We start from the raw sequence: 11,688 nt of genomic DNA on the forward strand, positions 1-11,688 counted from the left end.
GTGGCGGCGTCAACGCGGCCTCCCCTGCTTTCCTTTTCTGCTGTTATTCGCATGTTTAACTGCACATTTAATTGCATTTAATCTGGAATTGCATTTAATGAGCGAGTACCGGGAAGCAGGAGCCCATGTCTCGGCTTCCTGCCCGATGCCGGCGGCTCCCTGGTTCTGGGTGCCCCCATCCTGCCATTCCTGTGCCGGGCATCCCGCTGTTCCCATGCTGGGCACTGATCCCGTGTTGTTCCCGGCCGGCCAGGCGCTGTGTGGATGCTGGGCGCTCGCATCCCGCCATTCCCACGCTGCTCCCGTGCCATCCCTGCGCCGGGCGCTCCTGTCCTGCCGCTCCCACACCGGAGTCCCCCTCACAGCGTCCCTGGCGCCGCCGCGACGTCGCCCCCGCTCTGCGGAGCCGCGGCCTCCTCGACGTGCAGGAGGCGCCGCTGCAGCCCCGGCTTCCCCGGTTCGGGCTCCTCCTGCCGCCGGGAGCCTCCGGGCGAGCCGGGCTCGGCGGCGGGCTGCGGCAGGAGCAGCTCCGCGCGGCTGCAGTGCTCTGAGGGCTGCACGAAGCCGCCGCGGCACCAGCCCTGCGGATGACGGGATGTTGGGCACCGCCGGTGGCACCAGCTGGCCCGTAGCACCGTGTGGCCACCCCTGCCCTCACCTGCGCCGCGTCGGCGGGCGGGAAGTGCAGTGCCTCGGTGCCGCGCGGCCGCGGCAGCGGCGGCCACAGGCGCCGGGCGGCCCTGCGGGGAGCGCGGGTGAGCGGCGGGCGCCCGAGCGCGGCCATCCCGCCCTCCGTCCCGCCGGCTCCCACCTCTCCTTGCCCAGGCGGCAGAGCGCCGCCAGCGCGGGCAGCGCCGCCAGGACGCCCAGGTACCGCAGGTCGGGTCTCCATGGCCCTGCGGGTGGACGGACGGACGGACACGCGGGCGGGTCAGGCGGCGCGCGGAGCAGCCGCACGGCGCGCGCCGGGGCCCGCGGCCGCTACCTTGCGCCTTGGTGAGGAAGCGCCAGCGCGCGGCGCAGGCGGCGCCGGGCTCCGCCGGCACCTCCCGCACGCCCACGCGGTACACGGTGCCCGGCCGCAGCCCGCGCAGGACGTAGCGCCGAGCGGACGCGGCGGCTTCGAGCTCTGCACGGGGGGAACAGGATGGGAAGAACAGGGCCCCCTGCACCTTTGGGTGCCCGTCCCATCAGCTGCCCGCTCTCACGGCTCAGGTTGTGCCCCTCGTGCCCGTAGCAGATGAGGTAGCCGTGCAGGGCGCCGGGGCAGGCGGCGCGCGGCGACGGCTCCCAGTGCAGCACGGCCGAGTCGGCGCCGGCGTCGACGCGCAGGGAGGCAGCGAGCGAGGCTGCAAAGTGGGGACACGCTGCAAACACCCGGCAGGAGCAGAGCCGCACGGGGACCCCTCGCCGGGCTTGGCACGATCCCTTTGCCACCCTGCGCCCTTGGGGACCTCGCGCACCCCGTGGTGCCATCCTACCTACCTACCGTTACCTACGTAGCGGTGGGTGAGGACGAAGGTGGCCCAGCCGCGCTCCTGTGCCCAGCCGTGCACAGCGAGCCGGTAGCAGCCCTGCTCCGCCAGCAGCCCTGCGGGCGCACGGAGCTCGCGCGGGCACACGGAGCCACGGCGGCCGCACGGGCACGGGGCCGCTCTCCCCTACCTGTCTCCACGTGGAGGCTCCTGGCCGGGAACTGCCTGCGGACGCACTCGTCCTGCCGGGGCGCCGCGGCCAGCGGCTGCTTCTCAAAGCAGTAGGCGAGTCCGGCGTGCGCTGCTTCCCATGGCACCGTCACGGCGCCGCCGGCCGCGCGGACGCCCTCGCCGCCAAGCTCTGCACCCGCACACGGGGGTCGGCTGCGCATCCGCATCCCGCCCCAGTGCCCGCGGCACCGCGCGCTACCTGCGGCCGGCTCCGGCGGCACGTGGAGGTGCCAGGCGGGGCCCGGCCCGGCGGCGTTGGTGGCCGTGAGCGCCACGTCGTAGGCGGCCCCGCTCAGCGTCACGTTGTGGCCGGCGGCCGCGGCGTCCAGCAGCAGCAGGCGCTCCTGGGCGGGCGGCTGGGCGCAGCGGCAGGGCAGCATGCGGGCGCGCAGCGTGTACGTGACGGGGCCCTGCTCAGTGCGCGGCGGCTGCGGCGGGCATGGGCGGCGTGAGCGGCACGGCGCGGAGCGAGTGGTGTCACCGTTGTCCCCGCGCGCTGCCCACCTGCCAGGCCAGCCGCAGCACGCGCTGCCCGTCGGCGCCCAGGCGTCCCAGCTCGTAGCGCGCGACCGGGCTCTCCACGAGCTCTGCAAGAACAGCGGCGCCGGTGGGCACGGGTGGGCACGGGCGGCACCGCGCACCCCGCGCCGCCTGCCCGCTCACCCTCGGGCATCGCTAAGGACTCGCTCCACTCGCTCCAGTAGCTGCTCCAGTGCGGCGGCTTGTGGCGGAGCTGCAGCTCCAGCGCGGCGCGTGCCCGCAGTGTGCAGCTCACTGCAGAGCCGCAGGGCTGAGCCATGTGCCCGGCTCCATGCAGAGCTGCAGGCTGAGCCATGCGCCCGGCTCCATGCAGCGCCGCAGGGCTGAGCCATGTGCCCGGCTCCATGCGGTGCCGCAGGGCTGAGCCATGCGCCCAGCTCCATGCGGTGCCGCAGGGCTGAGCCATGCGCCCGGCTCCATGCAGTGCCGCAGGGCTGAGCCATGTGCCCGGCTCCATGCAGCGCTGCAGGGCTGAGCCATGTGCCCGGCTCCATGCGGCACTGCAGGGCTGAGCCATGTGCCCGGCTCCATGCAGTGCCGCAGGGCTGAGCCATGTGCCCGGCTCCATGCGGCACTGCAGGCTGAGCCATGCGCCCGGCTCCATGCAGAGCTGCAGGCTGAGCCACGTGCCCGGCTCCATGCAGCGCTGCAGGGCTGAGCCATGTGCCCGGCTCCACGCGGTGCCGCAGGGCTGAGCCATGCGCCCGGCTCCATGCAGCGCTGCAGGGCTGAGCCATGCGCCCGGCTCCATGCAGCGCTGCAGGGCTGAGCCATGTGCCCGGCTCCATGCGGCACTGCAGGGCTGAGCCATGCGCCCGGCTCCACGCGGTGCCGCAGGGCTGAGCCATGTGCCCGGCTCCACGCGGCCCCGCGCGGCACCACCAGCCCCCCTGTCCGCCACGCCGCACATGGACCCACCTGCCTCCTCCTCACTGTTCTCCACCCGCTCTGACTCACACGGCACCTATGAGGGAAGCCGGGCATCCCGGTGCCATGCGAGTCTCAGCAGAGGGAAGAGCCCCAGGTGGCTTTAGGGGCCATCAGGACCATTTGGTGGCAGTCAGGTCACCTCTAGCAGCATCATCGTGGTGCTGGGCGCTCTTACCCGTGTCCACGTGTGCTCGCCCGGCCGCCGGTACCGGGCCTCGCGCTGCAGCGGCCGCGGCCCCTCGTGGCACCGCGGGCGCGGGAGCCGCAGGCGCAGGCGGCCCCCGGCCTTGCCCCAGCTGCTGCCCAGGGCCGGCGGCTGCAGTTTCACTGCGGGGACGGTGCCATGAGCGGCGGCGATGGCAGCGGTCGCGGTCGCAGTCGCACCGCCTGCTTACCGGCCTCGTGCAGGTACAGTGTGAGGTTGGCACCGTGGCGCGGGCGGGCCGCCCCGCGCGCCTCCACCCAGGCCGTGGCGTTGGTGAGCACGTAGACGCTGCGCAGTGGCAGCGCCAGCGCCGCGCGGCCGCCCGCCGGGTACCGCTGGCAGCGCCGCGGCCGCACGTAGCTGCGCGGGGACGTCAGCGCCGCCGCCACGGGGGCGCACGGGGTCCCTCCTTGCCCTGTCCCGGGACCCCTCTGTGCCCTCCTGCCCGGAGCATCCCGCGGTGTCTGTGTTTCCAGAGGCTCCCGTGGGGATGCGGAGCCTTCCGTGTCCCCGTGTGCTGGGCCTCCATGTCCCCCTGACCCTGGGTGTTCCCATTGGGATGAGGTGCCCTCCATGTCCCCTTGGTCTTGGGTGTTCCCACTGGGACAAGATGCCCTCCATGTCCCCCTGGTCCCAGGCACTCCCATGAGGACGCAGTGCTCTCCATTTCCCTGTGTCCCCAGGTCTCCCATGGGGAAGTGACGCCTCCCCACGTCCCTAGGGCCTCGCACTGGGATGCAGCACCCTGTTCACCCCCGCGTCCCCACGGGGACACGTCCCCCCGCGTCCCAGCTCACCAGAGTACCAGCTCGTAGCTCGTGTTGCCGGGGGGGCCCCACGGCGGCCAGCGGCAGACGAAGCTGCTGGTGCCGCACAAGCGATAGCAGCTGAGGCCGGACTCGGCGGCGGCGCCTGCGCGAGACCGCCAGGACGTGGCCGAGCCCGGGGAGGTGACCGAGCGCGGGGACAGGGACGTGGCCGAGCGCGAGGACGTGGCGCAGTGTGGGGACGGGGACGTGGTTGAGTCTGGGGACATGGCCGAGCATGGGGACGTAGAGGAGCACGAGGATGTGGCCGAGTGCAGGGACGTGGTCGAGCGCGAGGATGTGGGATGTGACCAAGCATGGGCACATGGCCGAGCCCAAGGACATGTCTGAGCATGGGGACGTGGCCAAGCATGGGGACATGGATGAGCACGAGGATGTGGGATGTGACCAAGTGCGGGGACATGGCCAAAAGGGGGGACGTGGCTGAGCTCAGGGATGTGGCCGAGCAGGGGACGTAGCCGAGCACGGGGATGTGGCCAAGCAGGGGACATGGCCAAGCAGGGGATGTGGCCAAGCGCAGCCCCACAGCCCCAGGACTCGTCCCCGTCGCCCCGTAGGCTGCGGGCTCCTCTGTGGCGGCTCCCTGGCAGCCGCACGCGCCGGCCCAGCTCCCTCCGCTCCTTATCGCGCCTTATCGCGCCGCCATCGCCCATCGAAAGCTCCCGGGCGCCTCTGCCCTCGGCGGCGCCGCGCAGTCACTTACGGCTCAGCAGCACCAGCAGCACCAACCAGCGCCCGGCGGCCGCGGGGCGCCCTGCGGCCAGCAGCAGCGCGGCGAGGCCGAAGGGCTCCTTCCTCATCACCACCCTCCCTGCAGCCCTGCGCCGGGAGCCCATGGGTGGCCGTGGCCGCGCAGCGGGGGCACCCCCTGCTCTCCTGGGGCGCGGGGTGCCGGGGTGCCGCGCACCTCGCTGCCGCTGCCAAAAGCAAAAGAGAAAGCAGGAGAAAAATCCCCCCCCCGGGGGGGGGGCGGCCCCCGCGGGGCCCCCACCGCAAGCTCGCCACAAGCGCGCGCAGGTGACAAGCCAAGCACGAGGGCTGTGGGGGTTCTTTTCTTTTTGCAAGGTTTGCGCTGAGTTTTTCACGCCGTCAGCAGCTGGGAAGCCCGGGAGGGGGTTGCAGGTCCGGGTTTTGGGTTGCGTGTGGGCACGGCCCTGTGTGCGTGCGCATGCATCGCTGCTGCTTGCTGCAGCGGTCTGGGGCCTTGGGTGAGCTTGAACCCTTTGGTGTGTGAGCTTGAACCCTTTGGTGTCGGCCGGGCACGGGGGAAACAAAGCCCCAGTGAGCGGCCGGAGCGGCGCGGGCGGCCGGGCACCCTGGGCCGGCTGGCACCGTGCACAGAGCGCCCTTGTCCCTGCAGAAAGCGGCCCCTTGTGCGCCCCGGGCCGGCCAGGCAGCTCCCGGCCACGGCGGGAGCCCCCGCTGCGCTGCCGGCCCCGTGGGATCTGTCCCGGTACAGCCCCGGCTGTGCCACGCTGTGTAGCGCAGGGTTGTGCAGTGCCCAAGTGTTGCGTATTGCAACTGGCTTTGTGGTGCAGGGTTGTGCAGCGCCCGACTGCTGCACGCTGTGCTGTGCCGGCTGTTGCGCTCGGCTGTGTGGTGCAGGGTTGTGCAGCACCTGACTGTTGCACTCTGTGCTGTGCCAACTGTTGCACTTTGCACGGGTCTGCATGGTGCAGTTGCACAGCGCCTGACTGTTGCACACTGTGCTGCACCGACTGTTGCACATTGCACCTTGCCGTGTGGGGCAGGGTTGTGCAGTGCCCGGCTGTTGTACTCTACGCTGCCCCGACTGTTGCACATTGCACCCTGCTGTACGGGGCAGGGTTGTGCAGTGCCCGGCTGTTGCACTCTGCACTGTGCCGGCTGTACCGCGCTGTGCCGGCTGTACCGCGCTGTGCCGGCTGTACCACGCTGTGCTGTGCCAGGCTGTGCCCGCCTGTGCGGTGCAGGCTGCTGCATGCAGCGCAGTGCCCAGTTCTGCAGCAGGGACTGCTCTGTGCTGCACCGTGCAGCGCCAGGCCATGCAGCGCCGTGCCAGGCCGTGCCAGGCCGTGCCGAGCCGGGGCCGCCCCTTCCCGGGGCTGACGCGCATCAGCTGACACGGCGGCACCGCTGGGCGGCGCAGCGGGAGCACCGGGAGCGCCGGCAGCACCGGGAGCGCCGGCAGCACCGGGAGCGCCGGCAGCACCGGCAGCACCGGCATGGACGAGTCCAGCATCCTGCGGCGCCGGGGCCTGCAGGTGAGCGCTGGGCGGCGCAGGGTGCTGGGAGCACAGGGATACTGGGATATCGGCATGTCAGGATGCGGGTGCTACCACGTTGCTGGGATACCAGAGGCACCGTGGGGCCGGCATCCCGGGATATGGGGAGTGCCAGCCCTATAGCCTGGCAGGGACATGGGGAGCCGGGAGTGGGCGGGATGGGGGCGAGGTGGGCGCTGGGGGCGTGAGGTGGGTGCTGCGCGTGCAGGGCGGGTGCGCAGCGCGTGACAGCGGGAGCTGTGGGTGCTGCAGGAGCTGTGGGTGCTGTGAGAGCTGTGGCAGCTGCGGGTGCTGTGGGTGCTGCAGGAACTGTGGGTGCTGCGGAAGCTGCGGGTGCCATGGGTGCTGCAGGAGCTGTGGGAGCAGAGCTGGGTGCTGCCTGGGTGGGATGTGGGTGCCAGGAAAGGGGGCTGGCCGAGGGTTCACTGCCGGGTGCCCCCTCAGTGATGCATCCCCTGAGTCCCCCCTCGAGCAGCCCTGTCCCCCCATGCTCACATCCCCAGCAGCCCCAGGCTCCCTTCCAGCCAAGGGCAAATCCCTTTGGAGGCCAAAGGAGCTCGGCGGCTCCTGCCCCGCCGGCGCCGGGCTCTCCGCAGCGCCAAGAGCCCCGGCGCTCCTGGCTGCAGGTCCCAGGAGGGCCCTGCTCCCAGGGCATGATGCCATCCCAGCACTGAGGAAGCTCTGGGCTTCCACCCCGGCGCCGCGGGTGCCCGCCCGGCTGATGCTTCCCGCCAACGCCAACAAGCCGAGCCCTGGATGCTGCTGCCGAGGGCACCCACGTCCCAGTGGTGCTGGTCGCCCGTTGCCATGGCGATGCCACCCGCACCGCCATCCCCGCAGCACCCGGCACGGGGGCCACATCCGCGTGGGCCGACCCCCCCACGGGGGAACCACGTGGATTTGGGGCCGGGGAGAGCGTTTGGGGCCAAAATTCCTGCCTGCGGCACTGCCCGTTGGCCCCATGCACCAGCTGGGAGCAAAGAGCTCTGGCAGGGAGCATTCCCGGAGCCGGGAGAGCCCTGGGGCCACTCTCCAGCTACCCAGGGCAGCAGGGAAGGTGGCGGCGCGTGGGACAGGACGTCCCTGCTGGGAATGGCGCAGACACGGGGTGTTGGGAATGGCACGGACATGGGGTACCGGTCCCAGGATGCTGCGGGTGGCTCCTGCGCTCACCCTCGCTTTGCTTTCCTCCCTGCAGAAGGAGCTGAGCCTGCCGCGCCGAGGAAGAGCGTAAGTGCCGGCAGCGCCGCGTGTCCCCGCGGTGCCGGGGGGACGGGTCCCGCTGGGTGCCCCCATGTGGGACAGCCCGTTGGGGCGCGGGGTGCTGCTGTGGGGCTCGCTGCGCCCTGACACGAGGCGGCCGCGCCGCCGTCAGCACCCGTGAGCTGAGCGAGTGCCCGCTGTGCTGGGGTGTAGTGGGTGTACCAGGCTGTACTGGGGTGTTCTGAGCTGTAATGGGCTGTACTGGGGTGTACGGGCTGTACTAGGCTGTTCTGGGATGTACCGGGCTGTGCTGTACTGTACTGGGCTGTACTGGGGTGTAGTGGGTGTACCAGGCTGTACTGGGGTGTTCTGAGCTGTCATGGGCTGTACTGGGCTGTACGGGCTGTACTAGGCTGTGCTGGGGTGTACCAGGCTGTGCTGTACTGTACTGGGATGTGCTGGGGTGTACTGGGTGTACCAGGCTGTACTGGGGTGTTCTGAGCTGTCATGGGCTGTACTGGGCTGTACGGGGTGTACTAGGCTGTGCTGGGGTGTACCGGGCTGTGCTGTACTGTACTGGGATGTGCTGGGGTGTACTGGGTGTACCAGGCTGTACTGGGGTGTTCTGAGCTGTCATGGGCTGTACTGGGCTGTACGGGCTGTACTAGGCTGTGCTGGGGTGTACCAGGCTGTGCTGTACTGTACTGGGATGTGCTGGGGTGTACTGGGTGTACCAGGCTGTACTGGGATGTCCCAGACTCTGTTGGGCTCTCCCAGGCTGTGATGGTCTGTACCGTGGCAATGGCCATGCTGGGACTGTGTGAAGGGTGCACTGGAAGTGTGCGGGGGCTGTACTGGGCTGTGTCCGGGCCGTAGTGAGCTGTACTGGGCTGTGCGGGGCCATACTGGGCTGTGCCATGTTGTGCTGGGCCGTACTGGGCCGTATTGGGCCACGCTGGTCTGAGCTGGGTTGTATTGGGTTGTGCTGGCACTATACTGGGCTGTGAGGGGCCATACTGGTCTGTACCAGTCTATGCTGCTCTGTGCCAGGCTGTACTGGTCCATACTGGGCCATGTCAGGCTATACTGTGCTGCACCAGGGCTGTACAGGGCTGTGCCAGGCTGTGCCGGGCCGCACTTGGCTGTGCCAGGCCATACTGGGCTGTACTGGGCCATAGGGGGCCACACTGGGCCACGCCAGTCTGCACTGGGGTGCTGTTCAGGTCACACCGGGCCATACTGGGCCATACTGGGCCATACTGGGCCACACGGTTCTGCACCAGGGTGCTGTTTGGGTCGCACTGGGCTGTACTGGGCCATACTGGGCCACGCCGTTCTGCACCGGGGCGCTGTTCGGGGCGCACCGGCCCGTGCCGCGGCCGCGCTGGTGCCCGGCAGAGCAGCGCGGGGGCGGGCCGGGCCGGGCGGGGGCTGCGGCACCGGGCGGAACCGGGGGCGGGCCGAGCCCCGCGGCCCGCGGGAGCCGCCCAGCGCGGGGCTGCCGCGGCGGCGGCGGGATGAAGTCGCGGCGGGAGCGGCTCAAGATCCCCGCGCTGACCTTGGAGTGAGTGCGGGGCCGGTACCGGCCCGGGGCGGCGGCGGCTCCGTGCGGGTCCGGGGGCTGCGGGCTGAGGCGGCAGCGACGGCGGATCCCCTTCCTCATCCTCCTCCTCCTCCTTCGCGCACCTCGGAGCCCCCTTGGACCCTCCTGCAGCGGCACCTGCAGCCCCTGTCCCCACTCCGGTGTCCCCAGAGATCCCGCTGTCCCGTGCCCCGTCCTGCTGCCCGCTTTGGCCCGTGTGGCTCCGGTGTCCCCGTCCGGGTGTTGTCCCCATTCAGGTGTTGTCCCTGTCCGGGTGTTGTCCCTGTCCGGGTGCTCACGCCGCTCCGGCGCGTCTTGTTTGCAGCTTTCCGGCGAGCGGCCAGAGCCCGACCCTGCCGAGCCCCTGCAGCCCCTGCAGCCCCTTCCTAACCCTGCACCCCTGCAGGTAAGAGCCCCCCCGGAGGTGCCACCGGCTCCTGCTGCATCCCGGGGAATCCCGCTGCATCCCAGGGATCCCCCAGTGCATCCCGGGGATCCCCGCTGCATCCCAGGGACAGCTCTAGGCAGGAGGGACGCGATGGGGAAGGACACAGGTTGAGCACAGCAGCCTCTGTCCTTAATTCCCAAACGGAAGCCCTGGCGCTCCGGACCTTGCTCCGGGCAACCGGGAGCGGGTCGGAGAGGTGCCAGCGTGCATGGGTGCAAGGTCCAACCAATGGCTCCATCCGGACGCGCATTCCCGGTTTTCCCGGCACGCTGCGGGCGCAGGGGGAACGCGCGGCCGCGCGTTCCCCCTGCGCCCGCAGCGTGCCGGGAAAACCGGGAATGCGCAGGGATTTGGGATGCGCATCCATAGCCGGGCACTGCCCTTGCCGGCTGCCCTGCAGTCACTGAGGCCGCGTGTTGGAAGCATCATGGAAAAACGAGTGTCGCTTGTGTCCCCCGCGGCAACTGTCACTTGGCAGGAGCAACAGCGCGACAGGGTCAGCACGGGGACAAGGGACAGCCCCTGTTTTGGGGACCAAAACACATCTTTTTGGTGCATTTTACCAAACCGTAAAGAAACGAAGCTGGGGAGCGAAGCCGCTTTGCATGCGGTTGGATGGAGCGGGTTGGTTTTTCCAGGCTCCACACAGACAACTCAGGACACTGGGAATGTGTCCAGTTGTTTCGGAGCATTGCACAGCTCCTGCCGCACAGGACGCAGACCATGGGCCCTTTTTCAGTGCTTTTTATGAGGAAAATACCGCCGGATCTGTCGGCACCGTGTGTGATTTCAGGACAGGAGCACTCGATGCCGGCAGCGCTCCGGCACCTGCATCGCTCCGGCAGCCGGATCCAGGGATTTGTGTCACTAGGTCTTGGCTGGCTCGTGCTGCCGGTGAAACCCGCGTCCGAGTGCGGTTGTAGCGCCGCTACAGTCAGACCCAACAGTGTCTGGGTGCGGTGTGAAGCCTTCCCTGGGATTCAAGGCCTGGAAGGATGTTGGGGAGATCAGTGATTGCTTGGACAGGGCTGTGTGAGGGGGTCCCCACCGGGGTCACTGTCCTTGGGGGACACTCGGAGACTTGCGGGGTGTCAGAAAATGGTGGCAGTGGCCACAGTGGGTCTGAAGAAGGGATGGAGAAGGAAGGGAGGGAAGGGGGTGGCGTGGTGGGAAATGGCCTCAATTTGGGGCTGCTGCTCCCCTCTTCCCGCTGCCCTGGCCTCCATTTTGGGGTGCAGCCCCATCTCCATGGCAACTCTGACTGTTCTCCCCCCTACTGCCCCTGTCCTCCATCTTGGGGCACCGCTCTGTCTCCATGGTGACCTTGGCTGCTCTCCCCCTGGCCTCCATTTTGGGGTGCGCTCCCATCTCCATGGTAACCTTGGCTGTTCCCTTCCCCCTGCTGCCCCCAGCCTCTGTTCTGGGGAGCTGTCCCATCTCCATGGTGACAGCACCCTCCATTTTGGGGTGCAGCCCTGTCTCCATGGCAACATTGCCCTCTGTTCTGGGGTGCTGCCCTGTCTCTGCTGCCCCGACCTCCATTTGGGGGTGCAGCAGCCCCATCTCCATGGCAACACATGCCTACATTTTGGGGTGCAGCCCCGTCTCCATGGCAATGGCGCCCTCCATTTTGGGGTGCAGCAGCCCTGTCTCCATAGCGACCCCACCCTCTATTTTGGGGTGCTGCCATGTCTCCACTGCCCCCGCCCTCCATTTTGGGGTGCCACCCCTTCTCCACGGCAACTCCAGCCTCCATTTTGGGGTGCAACCCCATCCCCATGGCAACACCGCCCTCCATTTCGGGGTGCAGCAGCCCCGTCTCCGCGGCACCGCCGCCCTCCATGCCGGGGTGCTGCCCCCGGCCTCCATTTTGGGGAGCCGCCCGGTCTCCAGGGCGACGCCGGGCTCCGTTTCGGGGTGCAGCCCCCGTCGCCAGGGTAACGCCCCCCGTGACCCGCCGCCGGGGCGGGAAGGGCCGGGCCG

At 69.7% G+C, this 11,688-nt stretch overlaps 2 protein-coding genes across 2 annotated transcripts in view; one reads left to right on the forward strand and one right to left on the reverse strand.

Annotated features, from left to right (window-relative positions):
* Nucleotides 1-359: 359 nt before the first annotated feature.
* Nucleotides 360-4,417, reverse strand: IL12RB1 (interleukin 12 receptor subunit beta 1). Its single transcript, XM_026035177.1, has 13 exons — nt 4,179-4,417; nt 3,572-3,741; nt 3,352-3,503; nt 3,165-3,210; nt 2,370-2,480; nt 2,211-2,293; nt 1,666-2,134; nt 1,490-1,591; nt 1,209-1,349; nt 961-1,129; nt 812-886; nt 659-740; nt 360-581 (listed from the first exon to the last, which is right to left on the reverse strand). Exons 1-13 carry the CDS (start codon nt 4,415-4,417, stop codon nt 360-362), a joined length of 2,061 nt encoding a protein of 686 aa, XP_025890962.1.
* Nucleotides 4,418-6,403: 1,986 nt separating this feature from the next.
* The window catches only part of MAST3 (microtubule associated serine/threonine kinase 3), a 31,047-nt gene continuing 25,762 nt past the window's right edge, over nt 6,404-11,688 (forward strand). The window contains exons 1-2 of the mRNA XM_026035178.1: nt 6,404-6,451; nt 7,671-7,702. Of these exons, the coding sequence (XP_025890963.1) occupies nt 6,413-6,451; nt 7,671-7,702 (71 nt within the window). The 5' untranslated portion in view covers nt 6,404-6,412. The remainder of the gene's footprint in view (nt 6,452-7,670; nt 7,703-11,688) is intronic.

This window comes from Nothoprocta perdicaria, unplaced genomic scaffold (assembly GCF_003342845.1).
Source record: "Nothoprocta perdicaria isolate Ctin4 unplaced genomic scaffold, notPer1 scaffold_157, whole genome shotgun sequence".
Lineage (NCBI taxonomy): Eukaryota > Metazoa > Chordata > Aves > Tinamiformes > Tinamidae > Nothoprocta > Nothoprocta perdicaria.